At 46.4% G+C, this 20,096-nt stretch overlaps 1 protein-coding gene across 1 annotated transcript in view; it reads right to left on the reverse strand.

The window, feature by feature from the left end:
• KPNB1 (karyopherin subunit beta 1) overlaps positions 1–20,096 on the reverse strand; it is an 88,235-nt gene that overhangs the window by 64,949 nt on the left and 3,190 nt on the right. Inside the window, exons 3-6 of the mRNA XM_053262238.1 lie at positions 14,336–14,518; positions 13,839–14,039; positions 12,341–12,493; positions 9,700–9,759 (exon numbers count right to left, since the gene is read on the reverse strand). Coding sequence (XP_053118213.1) covers positions 9,700–9,759; positions 12,341–12,493; positions 13,839–14,039; positions 14,336–14,518 — 597 coding nt within the window. The remainder of the gene's footprint in view (positions 1–9,699; positions 9,760–12,340; positions 12,494–13,838; positions 14,040–14,335; positions 14,519–20,096) is intronic.

The raw sequence follows: 20,096 nt of genomic DNA on the forward strand, positions 1-20,096 counted from the left end.
CCCGGATCATGCCTCAGGAAGACAGGAAATGCAGTTCAATTTTTGCAGGCAATATTGGGTAGGCTGGTAGGCGGAGCTCCCCCAACTCCAGTTACGGACTGTCGAGCCCTGCAACAGCATACACTAGAAGGAAGGAGAAACCTGAGGGGCAGAGAAAGAATACACACAGCGCAGTGGAGACCCAAGCCAATAGGTTCCGAAGAGGAATTTAAAAAGCAAAGTAATCTGTATCCAGGGAGGCGCTGCCTCCCACAACTGTGCCCGTACCCACCAAAGGATGAGAGGGGTATGTAACTGAAGAAGGTAGATAGTTCGCGGGTGGGCCGGATGAAATCAGACACTGCGAAAAAGAACCCTTCACAGGTAAGACCAATGTTTCTTTTTCCACAGTTGTCAGATTTTATCCATCATAATGGGACATGCCCAAGCTCGAGACAATAAGGGAGGGAGAAGCAGACTAGACCACTCGCTGGGAGACAGTACGAGCCATGGCGGCTTGATTAGCATGGAAGGAAGAGATGTGTTTGATGAAGGAGGATATGGAAGACCATGTGGCTGCCTTACATATGACCTGGAGAGGGGCATTAGCTGAAAATGCTGCTGAAGTGCCGGTGCTGCAATGTCCTCTGGAATGCAGAGGCTGAGAGTCTGGTAAACTAGGCAGATTGTGGCCCTTATCCACTTGGCTAAGGTGACTTTGGATACTTTAAGACCTAGTGACCTGGGGTGGAAGGAAACGAATAGAGCATCCAACTTGCGATGAGGTCTGGTACGCTTCAGATACACCCTGATGGCTCTGCATACATACAGAGTGTGCCAAGCCTTTTCCTTAAGGTGCGCTGGCTTAGGGCAGAAGGAGGGAAGAACCACCTCCTGGGATCTGTGGAAGGTAGAATTGACTTTGGGAATGCAAGTCGGGTCCAGGAAAAGAATGACTCCTTCCTCTGAGAAGGTACATAGGTCCTTGTGGGCCGAAAGTGCAGCTAGCTCGGAGATCTGTCTAGCCGAGGTGATCGCTACCAAAAATAGGACCTTGTATGAAAGGATCTTCAGTGGAGTTGTGGTGAGAGGTTTGAAGGGAGGACGCAAAAGGGCGTTGAGCACCTTATTCAGGTCCCATGACGGGAACCTGTGGACAGGCGGAGGGACCAGGTTGTTAGCTTGCCTGAGGAACCGAGAGAGATGAGGGTGGAGCATGGTGGAGTTGAGGATCAATACTGACGTCAGGGCTGAAACCTGCCTGCACAGGGTGTTAGGGTGCAGGCCCAAGTCCAGGCCTTCCTGGAGAAAGAAAAGAACTTCAGGAACTCCTGCGGATGTAGGAGAGAACCGCTTCCTGTGCGCCCATCTGGTGAACGCTGCCCAAGTGGTATAGACGCGATTAGTGGAGGGGCATCTTGAGGCCAGTATGGTATTCTGTACCGCGGTGGAGTAACCTGCCCATGTAAATTTGGTGTGTTCAATCTCCACACGTGAAGCTGGAGCCATTCTAGGTCCAGATGTAGAATGGAACCCTGGCTGAGCAGGTCCTGTCAGAGAGGTGGGGGCCACGGATCATGGACAAACAGGGAGATAAGGTCGGCGAAATATGGGTGTCTGGGCCACTGAGGGGCTATGAGGATCACCTCTGCAGTCTTGAGAATGATCTTCTGAATCACCTTGGCAATGATGACTGTTGGAGGAAAGGCGTACAGCAGGCCCAAGTGCCAGGTCACCGTGAGAGCGTCCATGTCCTAGGCCAGGGGGGCAGTGAAACATGGTGAAGAACCGAGGTGAAGAAAAATAGAATTGGCTGAGGCTGCCCTAATGATTGTGGCCATGCCATCATGGACCTTTCGAAGTAGAAAGTCACACTTTTTATCTTCCAGAATCTTCAACTGTTCGTTGCCATCCTTGTTCATCAGGGTTCTGAGACCAGTTGTGCCACAGAGGCATCTACTACAGGAGAGACCAAGAGACATGACATCATCTGGCAGAGTGTATAATCTTTTAGGGCAAGGGGGAAACGGTTTAGATGCAAAAGGTACCTTCCATTCCGCAAGAATGGTATCTTTGAAGAGAGGGGGAAAGGGAACCGGGGAGGAGGAAGAGGTAGAGGGGAATACTGCCTGGTCAAGGCTGGAGAGGGAGGTGGGAATAGAGTCAGGCAAAGTATCTTTAATAACCCGGCGTGCCTTGGCTAAGAGCACGTCAAAGTTCGCCTGCTGGAAAAGTCGGAACGAGCTGACTTGCGTGGACTGCTCGTCCTCCTGAGACAACTCATCCTCTTCAGTAGAAGAGGAGGACGAGTCCTCTGAGTGAAAGGCAGAGGTTGGGAAGGAACCAGAGCATTGGTTTCACTTACCGTGAAGTCTTCTTCTGGTTGCTGGGGCCAGGGACATCTCATGGGTTATCCTCTCTCAAGAGCTCCAGGCAGGACAGAAAGTAAATAGTTAAAAAACTAAGCCACACCCACTAGAGCCTAAGGGGGATAACCCTGCCCCAGTTCTTTCGGGTTGAGACATAAAAGGACAAAGGCAATACAAAATAGTAGAAAACAGCAGGTCAGAATAAACAGGTTTAAACATTCCAGAATAACAGAGTGTAGCAACCAACTGTAGAACTAAAATGTCAGTCTCCACCATTTCAACAGAAGTAGACCAGAGCGCAAAATCACAACTGGGTGGGCCGAGATGCCCGGGCAGACACGAAATCCTCGATCTTGTAATGTTTGGTGAAAGTGGAAGGCGACGCCCAGGTGGCCGCCTTGCAGATCTCTTCAACCAGTGCATTAGTGGAAAACGCCACTGACGCTGCTGCTGCTCTAGTAGAATGTGTAGAGAGATGCGTTGGTGGCCTCAACTTCTGAACCCTGTAGGCCATCGATATACATGCTATAATCCACGTTGCAATAGTGGTCGAGGAATCTGGGACCCCCATGGAATGCAAACAGAGCGTCTGACAATCTGAATGAGGCTGAGCGTCTAATATAGACCCTAAGACATCGCTTAACGTCCAACTTGTGCCATTTCCGCTCCACAGGATGGACAGGTTTGGGGCAGAATGAAGGTAGGAACCCATCTTGCGATGGGTGGAAGGGGGACGCCACCTTTGGCCTCATGAAGGGGTACGGAATGAGCCTGATGGCCTCTTTCTGAAATATAAAATATGACTTGTTTCACAGATAGCGCCTGCAGCTCTGAGATGAGCCTTGCAGAAGTGATGACCACCAAAAAAGGCCAATTTAAACGATAAGACCCTGATCAGAATAGCTGCCAAAGGTTCAAAAGAGTGAGCGTGCAATGCCTTGAGGACAATATGTAGTTCTCAAGCAGGTAACCTATGCACTGTTGGAGGTGACATCAGCGAGGCACCTCATAAGAACCTACGCTGGTGAGGATGTGACTGAGATATTTTGCCCTTTTCTGCTGAGAGCAACTCCACCAACGGCAACGCCTGCCGTTTCAGGGTATTCGGACATAGTCCCTTCTTGAACCCTTCTTGTAAAAAGAGCAGGAGATGACATAACTTAGCCATGCCCTTCGGAACGGAGTTGCATGACATCCAGCGAAGGAGTGCTCACCATGTATATTGATAAATTCTCTCTGTCGATGGACTTCGCGACGCCAGCATAGTGCTGAGAACTCCCTCCGAGTAGCCATGTTAGCTGAGGACTCGCCGCTCAGTTTCCAAACAGTTAGCCGAAACCAACATGGATCCGGGTGTAAAACTGGACCCTGATGGAGCAGGTTCGGGGTCTGAGGCAACTCCCAAGGTGGCTCCACCGCCAGATGGAGGAGCTCTGGAAACCAGGGTCTCCTGAGCCAGAATGGTGCCACTAAGAGTACTCTTGCTCGAAGACACATCCATTGCAGGACTCTGGCCAACAGAGATGTCAGAGGATACGTATAAAGGAGAGCATCTGGTCCTGGACTGGATAGGGCATCGACTGCCATCGCCTCCCTGCATGGAAATCTAGTCATAAACGCTGGTAATTGCACATTCTTCGGAGTCATGAAGAGGTCTACCTTGGGCATGCCCATCTGGGTGAAAACTGATGGATTTAGAGCCCACTCCCCCAGTTGGATGTCAGCCCAGATTAACCAGTCTGAAACCAGGTTCAGCTCTTCCTTGACATGGTATGCCATCAGGAAAGGAAGGTTGCTCTCTGCCCAGGACAGCAGAAGGACAGCCTCCTAGTGAAGTGACCTGGACCTAGTCCCCCATTGCTTGTTTACATACCCCTTTGCCGTCGTATTGTCGGTCTTTACGAATACGTCAGTGCCTTGGATGATCTCCTGGAATGCTAGTAGCGCTAGGCGAATTGCGCGGAGTTCTCTCCAATTTATGTTGTGAGAACGCTCCTTGTTCCATAGCCGCTGCGCCGACTGGTTGAGGCAGTGGGCTCCCCAGCCCGTCACTTGCGTCTGTTGTTATGATGAACATCTGTGGGTCCAAGAAGGTCTTTCCCCAATTCAGGTTGTTGGAGTTGATCCACCAGCGGAGAGAGTGACGCAGGTCTGGTGGCAACTTCAGAAGCAGTCTACACTTCCTTATGATTGCCTTCTGGTGGGGTAGGAGAAACCACTGGAGGTCGTGCAGATGAAGTCAAGCCCACGGAACCGAGTTCGGTGCGGCCACCATCAAGCTCAGCAGTCTCGACAAGGAAGCCAGAGGAACTCTTGGACTCGCTAGAACCAGGTGAATCTCTGTCTGGATAGTCTGTAACCTGTCCAGTGGAAGCAAGAGGCAGTCCATTAAGGTAACTATGACTACCCCCAAATGGTGCAGCCTGTGGCAAAGCGTCAACTGACTCTTTTCTCCATTTATGATGAAACCATGGTACTAGAGGTTGCGATAGTTAAGGGCCAAGTCCTGTACTGCCTCTAGGAGAAATCTCGCTAGCAGCAACAAACTGACTATATATGCAAACAAACTAATCCCTTTCTGACGGAGTTGCACCACCAGTGGCGCCAACAACTTTGTGGAGACATGAGGGGCTGCTGTATTGAAAATGCCTTCCAGCATATTTAATCCGAAGGTACTGCCTGCTTTTCAGGTGTATAGGAAGATGCAGGTAGGCCTCCCTTAAATCTATGGATGCCAGCACATCCAGATGAAAGAGTGCCTCTGAAACTGCTCTTAAGAGTTTCCATCTGGATATGAGTTCTGTGGACCCATCTGTTCAAAAAACTTTAAGTCTAAAACAGCTCTCCTTGAGCCATCCCTTTTTGGGACAGTAAATAGGATAGAAGTGTTTTGTTTTGTTGTTGTTTTGTTTTAACTCCCTCTCCCTCCTGTGCCAGAGGCACTGGCTCCACTACCCCGATGTCCAGGAGGTGTTGGATCGCCTGGACCATCAGCAAATGCTTTGAGAATGCTTTTGACCTTGGAGTGGGGATAAAGCAGCAGGGGGAGAGGAGTGAAACTCTATCCTGTAGCTGTGATGGATCAGCTGCAGAACCCAGTTGTCTGAGGTTGAATCTTCCCAGGCTGGGGCGAGGTGAGATAAATGCCCTCCAAGCCTGAAATGCTTCAAGTCATTGTTGTGGCTTTTGCTGCTTTGACTGAGCAGCTTGCTGTTTGTAGGTACCAAGCCCACTAAAGGGTGCTCTCTTACGATTCCAAGATCCGATCTGGAATTTTGTATCTCTGTCCCGGCCCCTTAAGGGGTGGAAGCTATAAAAGGGAAGGGCCTTTTGAAAGGCTGTTTATCAGTCTTTTTATTGGTTGAAGGCATCGTGTCTTTCACTTATCAGATGACTCTACAAGAATGTCTTGTAGGGCAGACTCACCAAAAGGCTTCTTGCCGTTGTAAGAGACAGTGGCGAGGTTAAGCCTAGAGGTAGACCCAACTGTCCAACTTTGAGCCACAAGTGGCGTCTGCCAACAAATGATGAAGCCACCACTTGCGCTGAGAATCTAATCATATCAAGATTGGCATCGGCCATAAGGGCCTGCGCTTTCTGGATCTTTAATAGTTGCTGTCACATCTTAACTGGGTCCCCTGGAGGATCACTCAGAAGATTGACCACCCATAATAAGGAGGCACGGGCTGCCCTGGATGCTGCTGCTGCTGTTGCGCTGATCACCAGGGACACGTTCTCATGACACGATTAAATGACAGCTCGGCTTTCTTGTCAGCTATGTCTTTTAGAGAAACCTCACCCTCTCGAGATACCAGGGAATCCGACACCAATTGCGAAATCTGGGCATCCGCATTTGGTGTCCTCAACATATCTGTAGTGGTTTTCTGAGAAGAAAAAAGTTTGTTAGCCATGGATGTAGCCTTGCAGTTGGAAGCTGATGTCAACCATTCCTGTGACTACATCCACAAACAACTCTGGCATGGGCATCAGCATGTCCTTGGGGCGTGCTCTAGGAAAGACCAAGTCCCCTTTGGCACAAGAGTCAGAACTCTGCCCAGCCTCTGATTTCAGTCCAATTGTATTAATAATTCTGGACATCAGTGGGCTGAAGTCCTCTGCCACAAAGAGGCACCATGACACTGAGGCATCACCAGTGTCCTCCCCTCCAGACCATTCCCCATCATCCTTTTCCAACGGAGTCTCTAGGTCTGGGTCAAAACCTCCCCCTGCATTAATTGGGTCTTCAGAGTCAGAAGGCAGATTAGGCCTCTCTGAGTTTGCAATGAGGTTTTTGTTTTTTTTTAGGTGCAAGTAAACCCCTAGGGCCCCCAGAGTCCGATCGGAAGCATCAGAAGAATGGTCCTGTGCCACCTTGCCAACCTACTTGCCCAGCTCACTATGCTTAAGCTTGCTTTTGGCCTTCTTGGGAGAAGGACTGACAGACTCGCTAGATGAGGAGCTCACACTGGGTGATCTATGCCTTCTCCCCTTTGTGGATCTCTTACTCCTCTTAGGGGGCCTAACCTGGTAGATGGTGCCAATGATTGCATTGCGAAATCATGCTTGCCACTCAGGTGGCAGCACAGACTTAGGTAAAACAGCAGAGTTAGAACTGGATTCTTTAGGCCCAGTCTCTGCAGCAGACTTCCCCTGCTGGCCCAACACCATAGTCACAGTCTTAGGCTTTTCCCGCCCTTTTAGAGACGGTCTCCCTTTTACAGTACCCAGAATGTTGGGGGCAATATGCTAAATCATTGTAAACCACTTAGAGAGCTCCGGCTATAGAGCGGTATATAAATGTAAGTGCTATTGCTATTGCTACATTACCGACTCCTTTAGGTAAAATGGAGGGATTCTTTGCAACTGTCGCCATCTTAGGAACAGAAGATGCCTGTGATGACCTCGCTGCCCTGCCGGTCAGGTTGCTAGCCAGCTCGCCAATCCGCCTAATCTCTTCAGAGCTTGGTGGGGCGTTGGCAATAGGGAGCCTCCAAAAGCGCTCTTCACAGCCACTTCAAGCTGCCTGCAGCAGCGTGGTGCGCCGGGCCGCGGTAGTGCGAGTCTCGCAGCCCGAAGGCGGGAGACTCGACGCGGCCCCTTCGACGATCGGGACGGGCAGCTCGAGAGCGGTTGTCACCAACGCGGGAAAATCAAGCCCTTCCAGGGGGGACTCCATGGCCCATAGATGAGAGATGGCCAATTACGGACCGTCAACTCACTGCTGGCGAATTTTTTGGGCGGTTTTCGGGAGGTTGGAAAAGCGGCCTTGCTATGCAGAGCTTGCAGCAGCCTGCGTCAATGGGGCCTACAAAAGGCCCTGAAGCCTCCCAGGCCGAAAACACGCAATCTCTTCCCCTTGTTGGAGAAATTGCTCTGTACCTCTCCTACTAGCTCCAAGCAACGGAGAGGAAAGAGGAGATGGGGGGGAGAGAAGGGGGGGGGGAGAAACAGACGGAAGAAGGGTGGTTTTCTTTCTTTTCAGGTAATAGCAAGTAATAAAGATCAGGAACAGAAAAAAGGATTTGGAGAATGGAATACTGTAGTTAGGAAGTCAATTAGAGAAGTAATATCAGCAGAAAATAGAGAGAGCTAGAAAAATGCTGCCATGGAGCTTGCTGAGGACAGAAAGAACTGGGGCAGGGTTATCCCCCTCAGGCTCTAGTGGGTGTGGCTTAGTTTTTTAACTATTTACTTTCTGTCCTGCCTGGAGCTCTTGAGAGAGGATAACCCATGAGATGTCCCTGGCCTCAGCAACCGAGAAGGGAGGTTCAGATAACGGAGGAGCAGGAGGAAGAGGTTTGGGGGGAGGGGTGTTCTTGGGGAGCTGGAAGTGCCCATTTCCTTTTGATAGCAGGTAAAAGGTGGCCCTCATCTGATGAGGAGGATACTGGCAGCGGATGAATAGGCTGCTTGGTTTTGCGTGACCTGGGGGGCCTAGGATGGAATTGGCCCTTCTCATTGGGTGGAATAAACCCCTGGTGGGGCTAGAGCCCAGTGATGATGACAGGAAAATGGGTCTATTGGCTGGGATGGCACCCTGGGGGCGGGGGGCTGGAGGAACAGAGGACATTTCAGAGCAGATGAAGTCCGTGAGCCAAGCCTCAAACTCTGGAGCTGGTTGTTTGAATTGTGCAGCTGCTGATGAAGAGGGATTACTCACATTCACTGGCAACTGTGGTGCAGGATCTAGGCCTAGCAGAGCTCAGACTTGTCATGTTGGGAGTCAGCAGACTGGGGACCTCCTCCCCCACCAGGTTTCCAGCACCAGAAATCGCGGGCGTACATAAATCGCCCGTCCCAATATGCGCTTCAAAGGAGCCCCCTTGAGCTTGAATGAGGACAGGGGGAAGTCTTCTGGGCAGGCGCTGCTGGCAAATCACTTGTAAAAGCAAGCGCTCACTAAGGCGCGCAATGGGTGGTTTCGATTTGCGCTTATGGCGTCTTTGTTTTTCAGGAGCATTTTTGCTCTTCTTTAAAGCTTTGCCGCCCTCTGCTTTGCCGTGCATGGTCTTTTTTGCTGATTTACAGGGTGGAACCCGTTCCCATACGCGAGGATATGGTCCCCTGAGCAAGAGAAGAGCCAGAAGGGACCCCTGACTAATTGGCGGCTGGCGGGGAGAGCACCCGCTTACAAGCGCGGGAGCTCAATTCACTGGCTTTCGGTTTAGGGGAGGCTTGTTTTCGGGGGGATACCCTTCGAAAGGGAGGCGCCCAGAAGGTCCCCTGCATAAGAGGGAACCATGGGGGAGGGGAAAGAGGGGAGCCACAAACTAAAGGGAAAAACTCAACTGAAAAATAAGGATTCCAATGGTCAAATTAATGAACTAAAAAAACGTTTGGAATTTAGGCAAATCAATTAAAGGACTCCCTTCCTGCCCTTGCACATAAGAAAGAAAAGGAAAGATAAATAACCAGCCTGAAAACTAGCAAGTTGAAGAGGTCTTCCGATATGTGTGCTGCCTGAGGCAAGACAGGAATGGAACTGGAGTTGAGGGAGCTCCACCTACCAGATATTGCCTGCAAAAACAGAACTGTATTTCCTGTCTTCCTGAGGCCCGGGAACACAACCCACTATGATGGATAAAATCATACAACTGCAGAAAACTACCCTCAGCCTTCCTTCCAACCCAGACTCCACACAGGGCAAGGATCACCATGCAACTGGTGGGATGAACCCCACCTACCTCTCTAGCTCGAAGGCTGGGAGGAAAACTGAGGCTCATCACATTTATCAGATGGTGCTGGCTCACTCACCACAGCAAGCCAAGTTGTGGAGGCCTGCCAATTCTACACAAAGAGACTTATATCAGCTATAATATCTTCTCGACAACCATTAAGGACTTAAACTTACCCTTGTATCTGGACACTGTGTCGCTTCACAGACTACTTGCATAATAAAGTGCCTTTCAGACTGAAAATAAGGAGGAACACAGGATTAGGACTGGAGCATGCAAAGTACAATAGTGAAAAAATTAAACAAATCTTTACCAATAAAACTTTACCAATTAAAATAAGGTGGACTATAAACCCTGCAGGCTTTTCCTGTAACCCTGAGCTTATATTATTATTATTATTATTATTATTATTCAAGGAAAATATATGCTTTTCAAAGTACAGGAGCAGATTTCTGTAGCCATGGTCAGGAAAGGCTCAAACTCCTGATTCTTTGGGGTATAAATCAGAATGGCATCACATTTGCAGCTTTGTAAATCACCCATTTTTGCCCCTATCCGATTCGCTCTGTCAGTTTAAAGAACACTGGGGGTTTTGTTTTGTTTTTTAAAATAATTATCAATTTGCTTCTATTTTGACCCATTTCACAAGGACTAGAGTAAATTTTGCAAAATCCAAACTACCACATCACCTGCTCCTCTCCCCTGTACTTTGGTCTTATTAGGCTGTGAGACCAAGTATTTCATGCTGAAATTTTAATACACATTCTTTGTCATAGTTCAATTGTGTTGAAGAATAAGGTGACAAAAACCAAAGAATTCAGGTTAAAGAAGCCACACATTTTCCACTGAATACTTGTGTCCAAATTTTCTCAAAAGCAGGCTGCAAGATCAGGGAGAGAACACAGGATTTCAAATATTCACAAATTAGAACCAGACCACAGTACGAAGATACAGCTAACTCCACAAGCAGATTTAAAAGCCAATTATGTCTTCAAGAACACTGCACCTACAGGTGAAACTCGGAAAATTAGAATATCGTGCAAAAGTCCATTAATTTCAGTAATGCAAATTAAAAGGTGAAACTGATATATGAGACAGACGCATTACATGCAAAGCGAGATAAGTCAAGCCTTAATTTGTTATAATTGTGATGATCATGGCGTACAGCTCATGAAAACCCCAAATCCACAATCTCAGAAAATTAGAATATTACATGGAACCAAGAAGACAAGGATTGAAGAATAGAACAATATCGGACCTCTGAAAAGTATACAGTGTACTGTGCTTGATTGGCCAGCAAACTCGCCTGACCTGACCCCATAGAGAATCTATGGGACATTGCCAAGAGAAGGATGAGAGACATGAGACCAAACAATGCAGAATTGCTGAAGGCCGCTAATGAAGCATCCTGGTCTTCCATAATACCTCATCAGTGCCACAGGCTGATAGCATCCATGCCACGCCACATTGAGGCAGTAATTGCTGCAAAAGTGGCCCAAACCAAGTACTGAATACATATGCATGCTTATACTTTTCAGAGGTCCGATATTGTTCTATTCTTCAATCCTTGTCTTCTTGGTTCCATGTAATATTCTAATTTTCTGAGATTGTGGATTTGGGGTTTTCATGAGCTGTACGCCATGATCATCACAATTATAACAAATTAAGGCTTGACTTATCTCGCTTTGCATGTAATGCGTCTGTCTCACATATCAGTTTCACCTTTTAATTTGCATTACTGAAATTAATAGACTTTTGCACGATATTCTAATTTTTCGAGTTTCACCTGTATTCTATTTCAGAATTCAAGGAAGAAGGGGCAACTAAGTTTTCCAGAGGATACAATCAGGATGCAGCAGGCAAGATTACCTTAGGATTTCAACTTCCAAGTGCACGACACTCAATCTTAACAGGCCACAGATTCCTTCAAAAACCAATAAAATTGTGCCCACTTATCACCTGAGCAGTCCTTGTTCCTTTTTTGTGCCACAAAAAAGGATGAAGACAAGGACTTTCACTCAAGTGACCAGATACCCTCTTAACGCTTTGGCAGAGCTCATCCAGGTACCTTCAAATTATTTCTGCTTTCATTGTAAGGTATTCCAAGGGCTCAGAGCACAAATAACATTGTACAGACCTTAAAAGTCAATGTAGTTTACATTACACTTTCAAGACAACAGATACCAGATTATTCAGCCCAAACGCTTGGGCAAATATTGTGTAAGACTACTCACAAAGGCACCATGACCACCCAGCTTGTAAATACACTAACTATGTTGGAAAACAAGTATGAAACAAGATCAAAAAGTTGTGCATGCATATTCAAGTCACAGGAACTCACACTGGTGATGTCACACCCCATGATGATAAGGGGCATTAAAACCAGGCTTCAGTCTATTGCTTCAAAAGCAAACTCTGGGCCCTGCATACCCAAGAGATGGCCTTTTTGCCATTGTACCAAAATCATCTCCAAGCACAGGGCATGCAGGGAAGTGCTCTTTGTCTGCTGCAGAGTTCTAACTCGAGATTTGCTAGTGTCCATTCAACAGCCAGGACGCAGGCAGTTAAAAGCCACTTTGATACTTTAAAGTGATTTTACTTTATTTCTTATTGGTAGTCTTATGATGGGATATGCTTTTCATAGCAAGTTTCTAAAGAACAAATCCAAGTCTCAGCAGATTATGAGAATGCATCAGCAAAACTCAGCGTGGTGCATGGTTTCTCATCATAGACCATGGATTTATTCTTCACATCTTTAACAACTGACTTTTTTGGTAGGCACCCCCCCCCCGCCCCACTGAACACTGGCCTGCTTACCTCTTTATCAAAATTTGCTTTGGTAAATTCCAAAGAGTTCAGGAGTGCATTGGTAGCCGCTAGCTTTACATTACTACTTGGCTCCTCTTTCCTCATGCCCTGGATAATAGCTGTCAAGATCTCATTTGACTTGTCCTGAAGTTGTTCTGGATCCTGAAACAGAGACCAGAATGTTAGCTATGCAACCAACCATTCTTTGTGCAGCATGACACAAGGAGAATTTTGAGTTTTGCCAGATCACCACAACCATGCAGCAGATGCCTTGCACATCTCAGCACCCAACTCAGAAGAGTTCAAGCCTAGGACTGTGAATATTCCATTTAGGTTCCCCAAGACGGAAACGTTTTTACTACACATTACAGATACAGGGGAGGAATAGAGATAAAGCAGCAATTGTGGGCAAGAGGACCAGTGCGATAGTAGCCATGAAGGGAGATAGGGAGAGAAGAAAATGAATTAATTAACCCTTGGATCCCCAGTTTCCCCCACCCAACTGTTTCAGAATACAAAACACTCTTTCTGCATGGGCTTTCCTTCACAACAGTGAGGGCTGAAATTCATACTCTAAGGATGCTGTGTTCCACAGATGTGTCATACTTACCCCTGCTAACTTGGCAAAGAGGCACCTTTTAACGTGGTGATTCTCTTTATTTAGCAGGGGGAGAGTAACTGGCCCTATTCACCCCCAGCACAGTACCTCCAGTGACTGTTGCTGGTGTCTATCTTGTGGTTCCTTTTTAAATTGTGAGCCCTTTGGGGACAGGGATCCATCTTATTTATTTGTTATTTCTCTGTGTAAACCACCCCGAGCAATTTCTGGAAGGGTGGTATAGAAATCGAATGAATGAATACTTGGGTGCGGAAGTGGAAAGCAAAACATTCATATTCACAGGTCTGTAAACTGTGTGAAGGCTAGCTTCAGACACGATACAGATGAAGGAAATGACCTGCACAATAGCAGTGCTTTAATCTCTCTTTCATATATAAAATATATGAAATATATTATAAAATAATATATAAAACAGAAGTTTTGTGCCTTTCCCCACTGGAGAAAAGATGTAACTCCTGATGGGGGAATAACTATCAATATCCCACTCAGGGTGGGTGCAAGGACAGAAACATGACCAAAACCTTGCAATTTATGTTTTGTGCAGCTGCTCTGAGACGCTTAATGCACAACACGTTTGATGCGGCTCCTCTGTGAGCAGTAGTGGCTACTGCACCTACTGCTTAATTCCTAAATGAAATGCTGGGGCCTCCGGCTGGTTTGAAAACTCTGGCCCTCAGCTCTCAACTTTGGCAGTATTTAAGCCAATGGTGTGGGAAAGGCTACACACATCACACATAAGATGGTTGGACTCTAGCACTGGAAACAAATTTGGGCGTCAAGCTCACTGGGTTGAAATCTCCAATTCAAATCAAGCCATTAAGGAGGACGAGAACAAGTGCAGGAAAATGCAGCTGAGTTAGCACTGAAGATTCACAAAGCAGCACTTACAATATCCTGACAGATGTAGCCGATGGCCTCCAATGTAGACTCTTTCATATGTTCTGTGCTGTGTTGATTTGTAACATTGGCTACCAGCTGAGGGATAAGTTCAGGCCACTGATTCATGGGGATCTCTGCACAGGCGATGCCAGCAACGCACTGCGAGGCCGAGCTGGGCCTGTAAGTTTCTGTACCCAAGGTCTGCAAAACCTGAAACGAAGCCAAGGAACAGAGATCACCACTTCCAAACACAGCTGGAACTAGGCAGTGGGACAGTCAAAAGCTGCATTTTCAATAACATTACAGATACTCTCAAACATCATCCTTAACAAGCCTCCTAAGGCCAAGGATATAATCTCAATATCCAGAGGTACATCAGAAGAGTAAATTGAACCATTACACAGATGCATAAAGCAAAATTTATTCACTACTGAAGACAAAGAAGCTATGAACAAACCAAGACTGAAAGAGGGGAAAGCAAAGAAAGCAGAGGGGTTTTTACATACATAATTCTTGACTTCTCGGCGAGCATTGGCATCGATTGCAAGCCATCTCTGCTGGTGCTGGGCCTTTACGTCAGGGTCTTTAGATGTCAGCGAGTTCTTGATCTGCAAACCAGCTGCGACTCTGGCAACCTGGCTGTTTCCTGGATTTGCCAGCACTCTGGACAGTTCCACAAGAAAAGCGGGCTGGCCGGCAAAAAAGAGAACACTTTTTAAAAGTAACTGAAACTAGCTACATTGATAAAACTTCAAGCTGAAGTGGGTTTAAATTGCCAGTACTTCCCGATCATCTTAAGGAGCCACACACTAATAAACTACTAAATCATCTTAGTTTTCCGATTCAAACATAAACATACTTGCACACTCACTTCCATGTATAATATTTATTCTTCTTACTATTTATTTTGTGCAACACACCCAATAAGGATGTGCACAGAAACGGAGGCCTTTATGGGCCTCCGAACCGGTTTGAAGGCGGGTGGTGGGGTGGTGGCATAGCTTTAAGCGTGGGAGAGGGTGCACTTACCCCTCCCTCCACTCACACACACACCCCCGGCCAGCGCTCTGTTTGTCAAGTCCTCATTGGGGTGGCAGCCTATTTCCCTGCTGCCTCATGCCCTCTTTGGCCGGAAGTGCCGGGTGCGCATGCTGGGCTTGCACACTTGGCACTTCCAGCCAGAGGGCACAGGGAGGTACGCTGCCACCCTACAGGGAGTTTACAAACAGAGCGCTGGTGGGGGGAAAGCGGAGGGAGGGATAAGTGCACCCTCTCCCGCCCTTGAAGCTATGCTATGCTACTCGCCCCACCTTCGAACCAGCCCCTGCCAGTTCTGTGCACATCCCTAACACCCAATCCAATCCATCCTTAATTATTCCTATTTTACAAATTAAAGCCCAAGGTAATTCAGTAACATCTATGCTAGGATTTGAAATCAAGTCCCTAGTGTCCTAGTCCACTGCACCAAATCTGACTCTTCCCACTTCTTCAGACACTCCACAGATGCTACATCTAAGATCATGATAAGAAAAAAGGAAAGGTTGTGCCATCGAGTCAGTGTTGACTCCTGGCGACCTGAGAGCCCTGTGGTTTTCTTGGTAGAATATAGGAGTGGTTATTATTTTATTATTATTATATTTATATCCCGCTCTTCCTCCAAGGAGCCCAGAGCGGCGTACTACATACTTAAGTTTCTCTTTCACAACAACCCTGTGAAGTAGGCTAGGCTGAGAGAGAAGTAACTGGCCCAGAGTCACCCAGCAAGTATCATGGCTGAATGGGGATTTGAACTTGGGTCTCCCCGGTCCTAGTCCAGCACTCTAGCCACTACACCATGCTGGCTCACATAGCAACATAGCTATGGTTTACATAGCAACATAGGAAGCTGCCATATTCTGAGTCAGACCATTGGTCTATCTAGCTCAGTATTGTCTTCACAGACCACTGCCATCTCCTGTGCAGTATGAGATGAAGCCTTTCAGCACTTTCCTATATCACTGCTGCCCGATATAGGAGATCCCCATATATAATTGTAGGATACCTTACAAACAATTTAAGCATAGATTTGATTCTACACAAACGTGATTTAGAACTGAATCTGAGAAGAGGCCTAAAGGGAATGGAGTGTTGTTGGGAGGAAAGGAGTGGGGGCGGGGGCTTGGGATATAAAGACAAAATATTTTGAGGGCTAGTATGGACTTAAGCCACCTAATGGCACAGTGCGGAAGTAACCTGCCCAGAGAGCAGGAGGCTATTGGTTCAAATCCCCACTCATGTGTTTCTTAAGGACCATCAGAATCCAAAAGGAATATGCATAATTAAGGCAAAAGTGGGCAGTAGAATATATACATGTAGCACCCACAAAGTAGTATTGTAGCATGGGCTTCTCTCAGAACTGCAAGACTTGGATGAGTTGTGAGTGCTCATAGTGTGAGCAGAAGTGCCACTCATGCAAGGAAGAGCGATTCCCCCCTTTTGCCAACCCCACCTTCCTGCTGCTACTCCACTGCTTCAGTCTACCTGTGTCCCATGCCACCCGGCTCCAAAGGGCTCCACAACCCTTAAGACACAGAGGGAATGAGAGATCAGTGAAAGTCACTGCTCCCCCTTGCACGAGTTGAACTTCTTATACTTGTTTTAAAAACCCTTAGGCTATAACCCATTCATGATTTCTCTGGTTGGTATAATCATAGGAACAAACATAGGAAGCTGCCATATACCAAGTCAAAACATAGGTCCATCTAGCTCAGTATTTTCTACACAGACTGGCAGCGGCTTCTCCAAAGTTGCAAAGAGGAATCTCTCTCAGCCCTATCTTGAAGATACCAGGATACTCGGAACCTAGATGTGCTTCCCAGAGTGGCTCCATACCCTGAGGGGAATATCTTGCAGTGCTCACACATCAAGTCTCCCATTCATATGCAACCAGGGCAGACCCTGCTTAGCTAAGGGGATGTCATGCTTGCTACCACAAGACCTCTCTTCTGTCAAGATGTCTAAGGGTCAACAAGTTTTTCTATACTCAAAAATAACAATTTCTAATTAAGGAGAAATGGCAGGATAAAGGCATCACATCCATCCACTGCGAGTTTGGCCCATGAGCTTCACAATATGCAAGCTATATTTAATTCACAAATATGAAAATGTGTTATATTCCTTTGGATCATGAGGTATTTCCCAAGGCTTTTCTCAGTGCTGGATAAATTGCCACAAGAGATGGAAATCCAACTTCAAACAAAATGTCAAAAAATCACTAGAAGTGGTTTTCAGAGCAGCCTGTTTGGCAAACAATACACAAGTTGCTCTGTACGCTCCACCACAACCTCCAAATAAGGAAATTCAATAAAACCACCAAATGGTCTGTGTTTGTGTGTCTGTTACTATGATAAACCAACTGGGAAATACTTAGCCAAAGAGATACTAGCATGAGAGCAAAGTGCAATTTGCTCAAAAGCACCTGACAGATTTGAAGTCCCTCTTAACTTCTAGCTAGACAGGGGTGTGCAGGCAGGCCAGCCATGGAGTAAGTTTTCACTACTCACAGTTGCAGAGAAAGCATGGGGGTGGGGGGGATGAGTTGAGTAACAATATTGGGAAAGTTTGCTTTACCCAGCCTGCATGTGCATGTGGGGCAGAGGCGCACACAAGACAAAATGGTAGAATTTTCTCAATGCCATAGGCTAGATATGATGCTTAAAAAGGCACACCAATGGTCGAGCTGCACAGCCAGATTGAAACATTCCAAGTAATCACATTAGCATCTGAAAGACTGATATAGATGCCTAAGAATCAGACACAGCCAAGTATTAGAAGGGCTACTTTAGGAGTGCTCAAGGGCTTGGATGTGCCTAGTGCAGGAATTCGGCCCTCCTGTAGATGTTGGCCTACAATTCCCATAATCCCTGGCTCTTGGCCACTGTGGCTGGGGATTATGGGAGCTGTAGTCCCAAAACATCTGGGGGCCCCTAAATTGAGTAGGCCTAGCCTAGTGAGATTTTTGGCTCTTTTGAGGTGCAGGACCCCACCATGACATCACAAAGGATTTTTTAAAGTCACCTCAGTTTTTAAAAAGTGACTTACTGTTTGAGAAATACATGTCAAGCCTCCTTAGAAATACAAACCTAGCTGTTTAGTTATTTGGATCCTCGCCTACTCCAGCTCTATCCAAGGCCAGTGTCTACACAATTTGATACTAGAAACTGAACTATTTACTCAGACATACTGAAAAATTCCAAATACATCTTGCCATCTTCCTCAAAACACCTACCCCAGTCTGGGGTACTATCACATCAACTAATATTTGCTCTCTACCCAGGGCTGAAATGTGGATGAACCTCCTTCCTTAACTGAAATTTGGGTGGTGGCGGCCGAGAAAGAAAATCTGGATATGCAGGCCAGATGCAACCCTTGTACCATGCAGGATTAACAAACCACAGTTTGTAGCATCCAGACTAAGTTAGTCATGACTATGTCCCACTGAAATTAATGAGGCTTTACTCAGTCATAACTAGTGTCACATTGATTTAAATGGTGCTTAGTCATGACTAACTTAGTCTGGATGCTACCCACTGACCTCTTTTTCTCTTGGGGAAAAGAAGAGACTCCTTTCTCTCTGAAAGGGTGAGAAGTACGAGTGAGTTTGGGAGGAAAGAGATGGTTGCAATCATTCTGGTATGTACAGTTGATCTGTAAAGGGGGCAGTAATGTTGTAAAAAGAATGCAGAATCCTAAACAGACCAGCAGTATGAAGTGAGCCATCTTCCAATTCCTCCCACCTCAGTCCTACTAGGATGGGCCCAGGACAAGGTTTACTTGCTTGTCTGTCAGCCATAATATCTTACATATTTTCAAATATGTATGGAATTCTGGATTCAAATGGCATGACAGATAATGCTATAAAGGTAAATGGCAGCTTGTGACAAGTGTGTTCCTCTTCACAACTGCAGCCTTCTGCAACTTTTAGAGGCTCACCACAGGAAGATGGAGTAACAAGTGCTACCCCATCCCTTTGCTGTAAGTCTGCTGGCAAGTCTTATTCAGAATATAATGGAGGACTAAGGGCAGAATTACACATTATTGTGACAAACATGAAACCTATGATCTCTGAAGTAACGTGAATGCAGGAGTAGGGAGGCAAGTCAGTGGCTAGTGGAGGGTACTTATCACTTTTCAAATGCCCCTTACAAATCCCTCTCTCACCACAGCGGAGTTTAATTCTGACCTTGGCAGCCTGTATGTGGAAAAAAGTCCAAGAGAGATGGCAAGGAAAGAATAGAAGGTGTTAAAAATTCCATTTACTTCATAAAGTGATGTTCTGTCCTGAGGCAGATGTGCACACAATTTCAAGAGTTATGCTGAATTCAAAAGATAAGAGGAATCCCCGTTATGTTATCTTAACAAAGAAACTAGTGATGGCATTTGTGAATTGACTTCTCTCTATTCATGGGCAAGGCTGCTTCCTGGTAGTGGATTGGTGCACAGGACTTGGTACAAAGGAACTTGGGTTCGAAATCTCCACTAAGCTCACCAGGTGAATTTGAACCAGCTACCATCTCTCAGTTTAGCTTTCTCCAAAGGGTTTTTCAAAATAAAGTGGGATATGTGCCACACTTTGGAGAAAGAGTGCAATACAAGTGAGCAATAAAACAATTCAATACTGGCTCCGAAGAATCTGAAGCATTTTTTCAACCATTGCCAAGACACTGTGGGGAAGTAGGAAGGACAAGCTAGAAACTGAATATTTCAGTGTAATAGACTATGGATGGTGAATTAAATATGTGAGGCCTTCAGAGGACACTAGAAATACACAAGTTATATAAAAAGTACACAACATTCCAGTGTAAAATGCTTAATATTGAATGGTTTGTATCACTGACAAGTATTACCACGCAAAAATGTTCTCAGTCTAATCCTGGAAGGACAGGTTACAAGGATATCCAAGAACCGCCCTGTTGCTTAGTTTCCTAGAGAAGCAACATTTACTTTTTCTATGATCAGAAACTATCCATGGAGAAGAGTCAGTTCTGGTGACACACATGAACAAGCTGCTCAGTAGTGAAGGTACATTTAACAGTTTCTACATCTCTGTACTTATACCATTCCAAAATAGCAGCAAGTTTTTGTGGCTGTCACAAAATAATTTAGTGAAAACCATCTCTCTTAAGTGGGGGAGAATATTCCAAGTATCTGTATCAAAGCTAGAACACTCAAATGCCCATTGCCACCTAAGCCCACACCCTGCCAACTACATTAAAAAAAAATGCAATC

Source organism: Hemicordylus capensis, chromosome 6 (assembly GCF_027244095.1).
Source record: "Hemicordylus capensis ecotype Gifberg chromosome 6, rHemCap1.1.pri, whole genome shotgun sequence".
NCBI lineage: Eukaryota > Metazoa > Chordata > Lepidosauria > Squamata > Cordylidae > Hemicordylus > Hemicordylus capensis.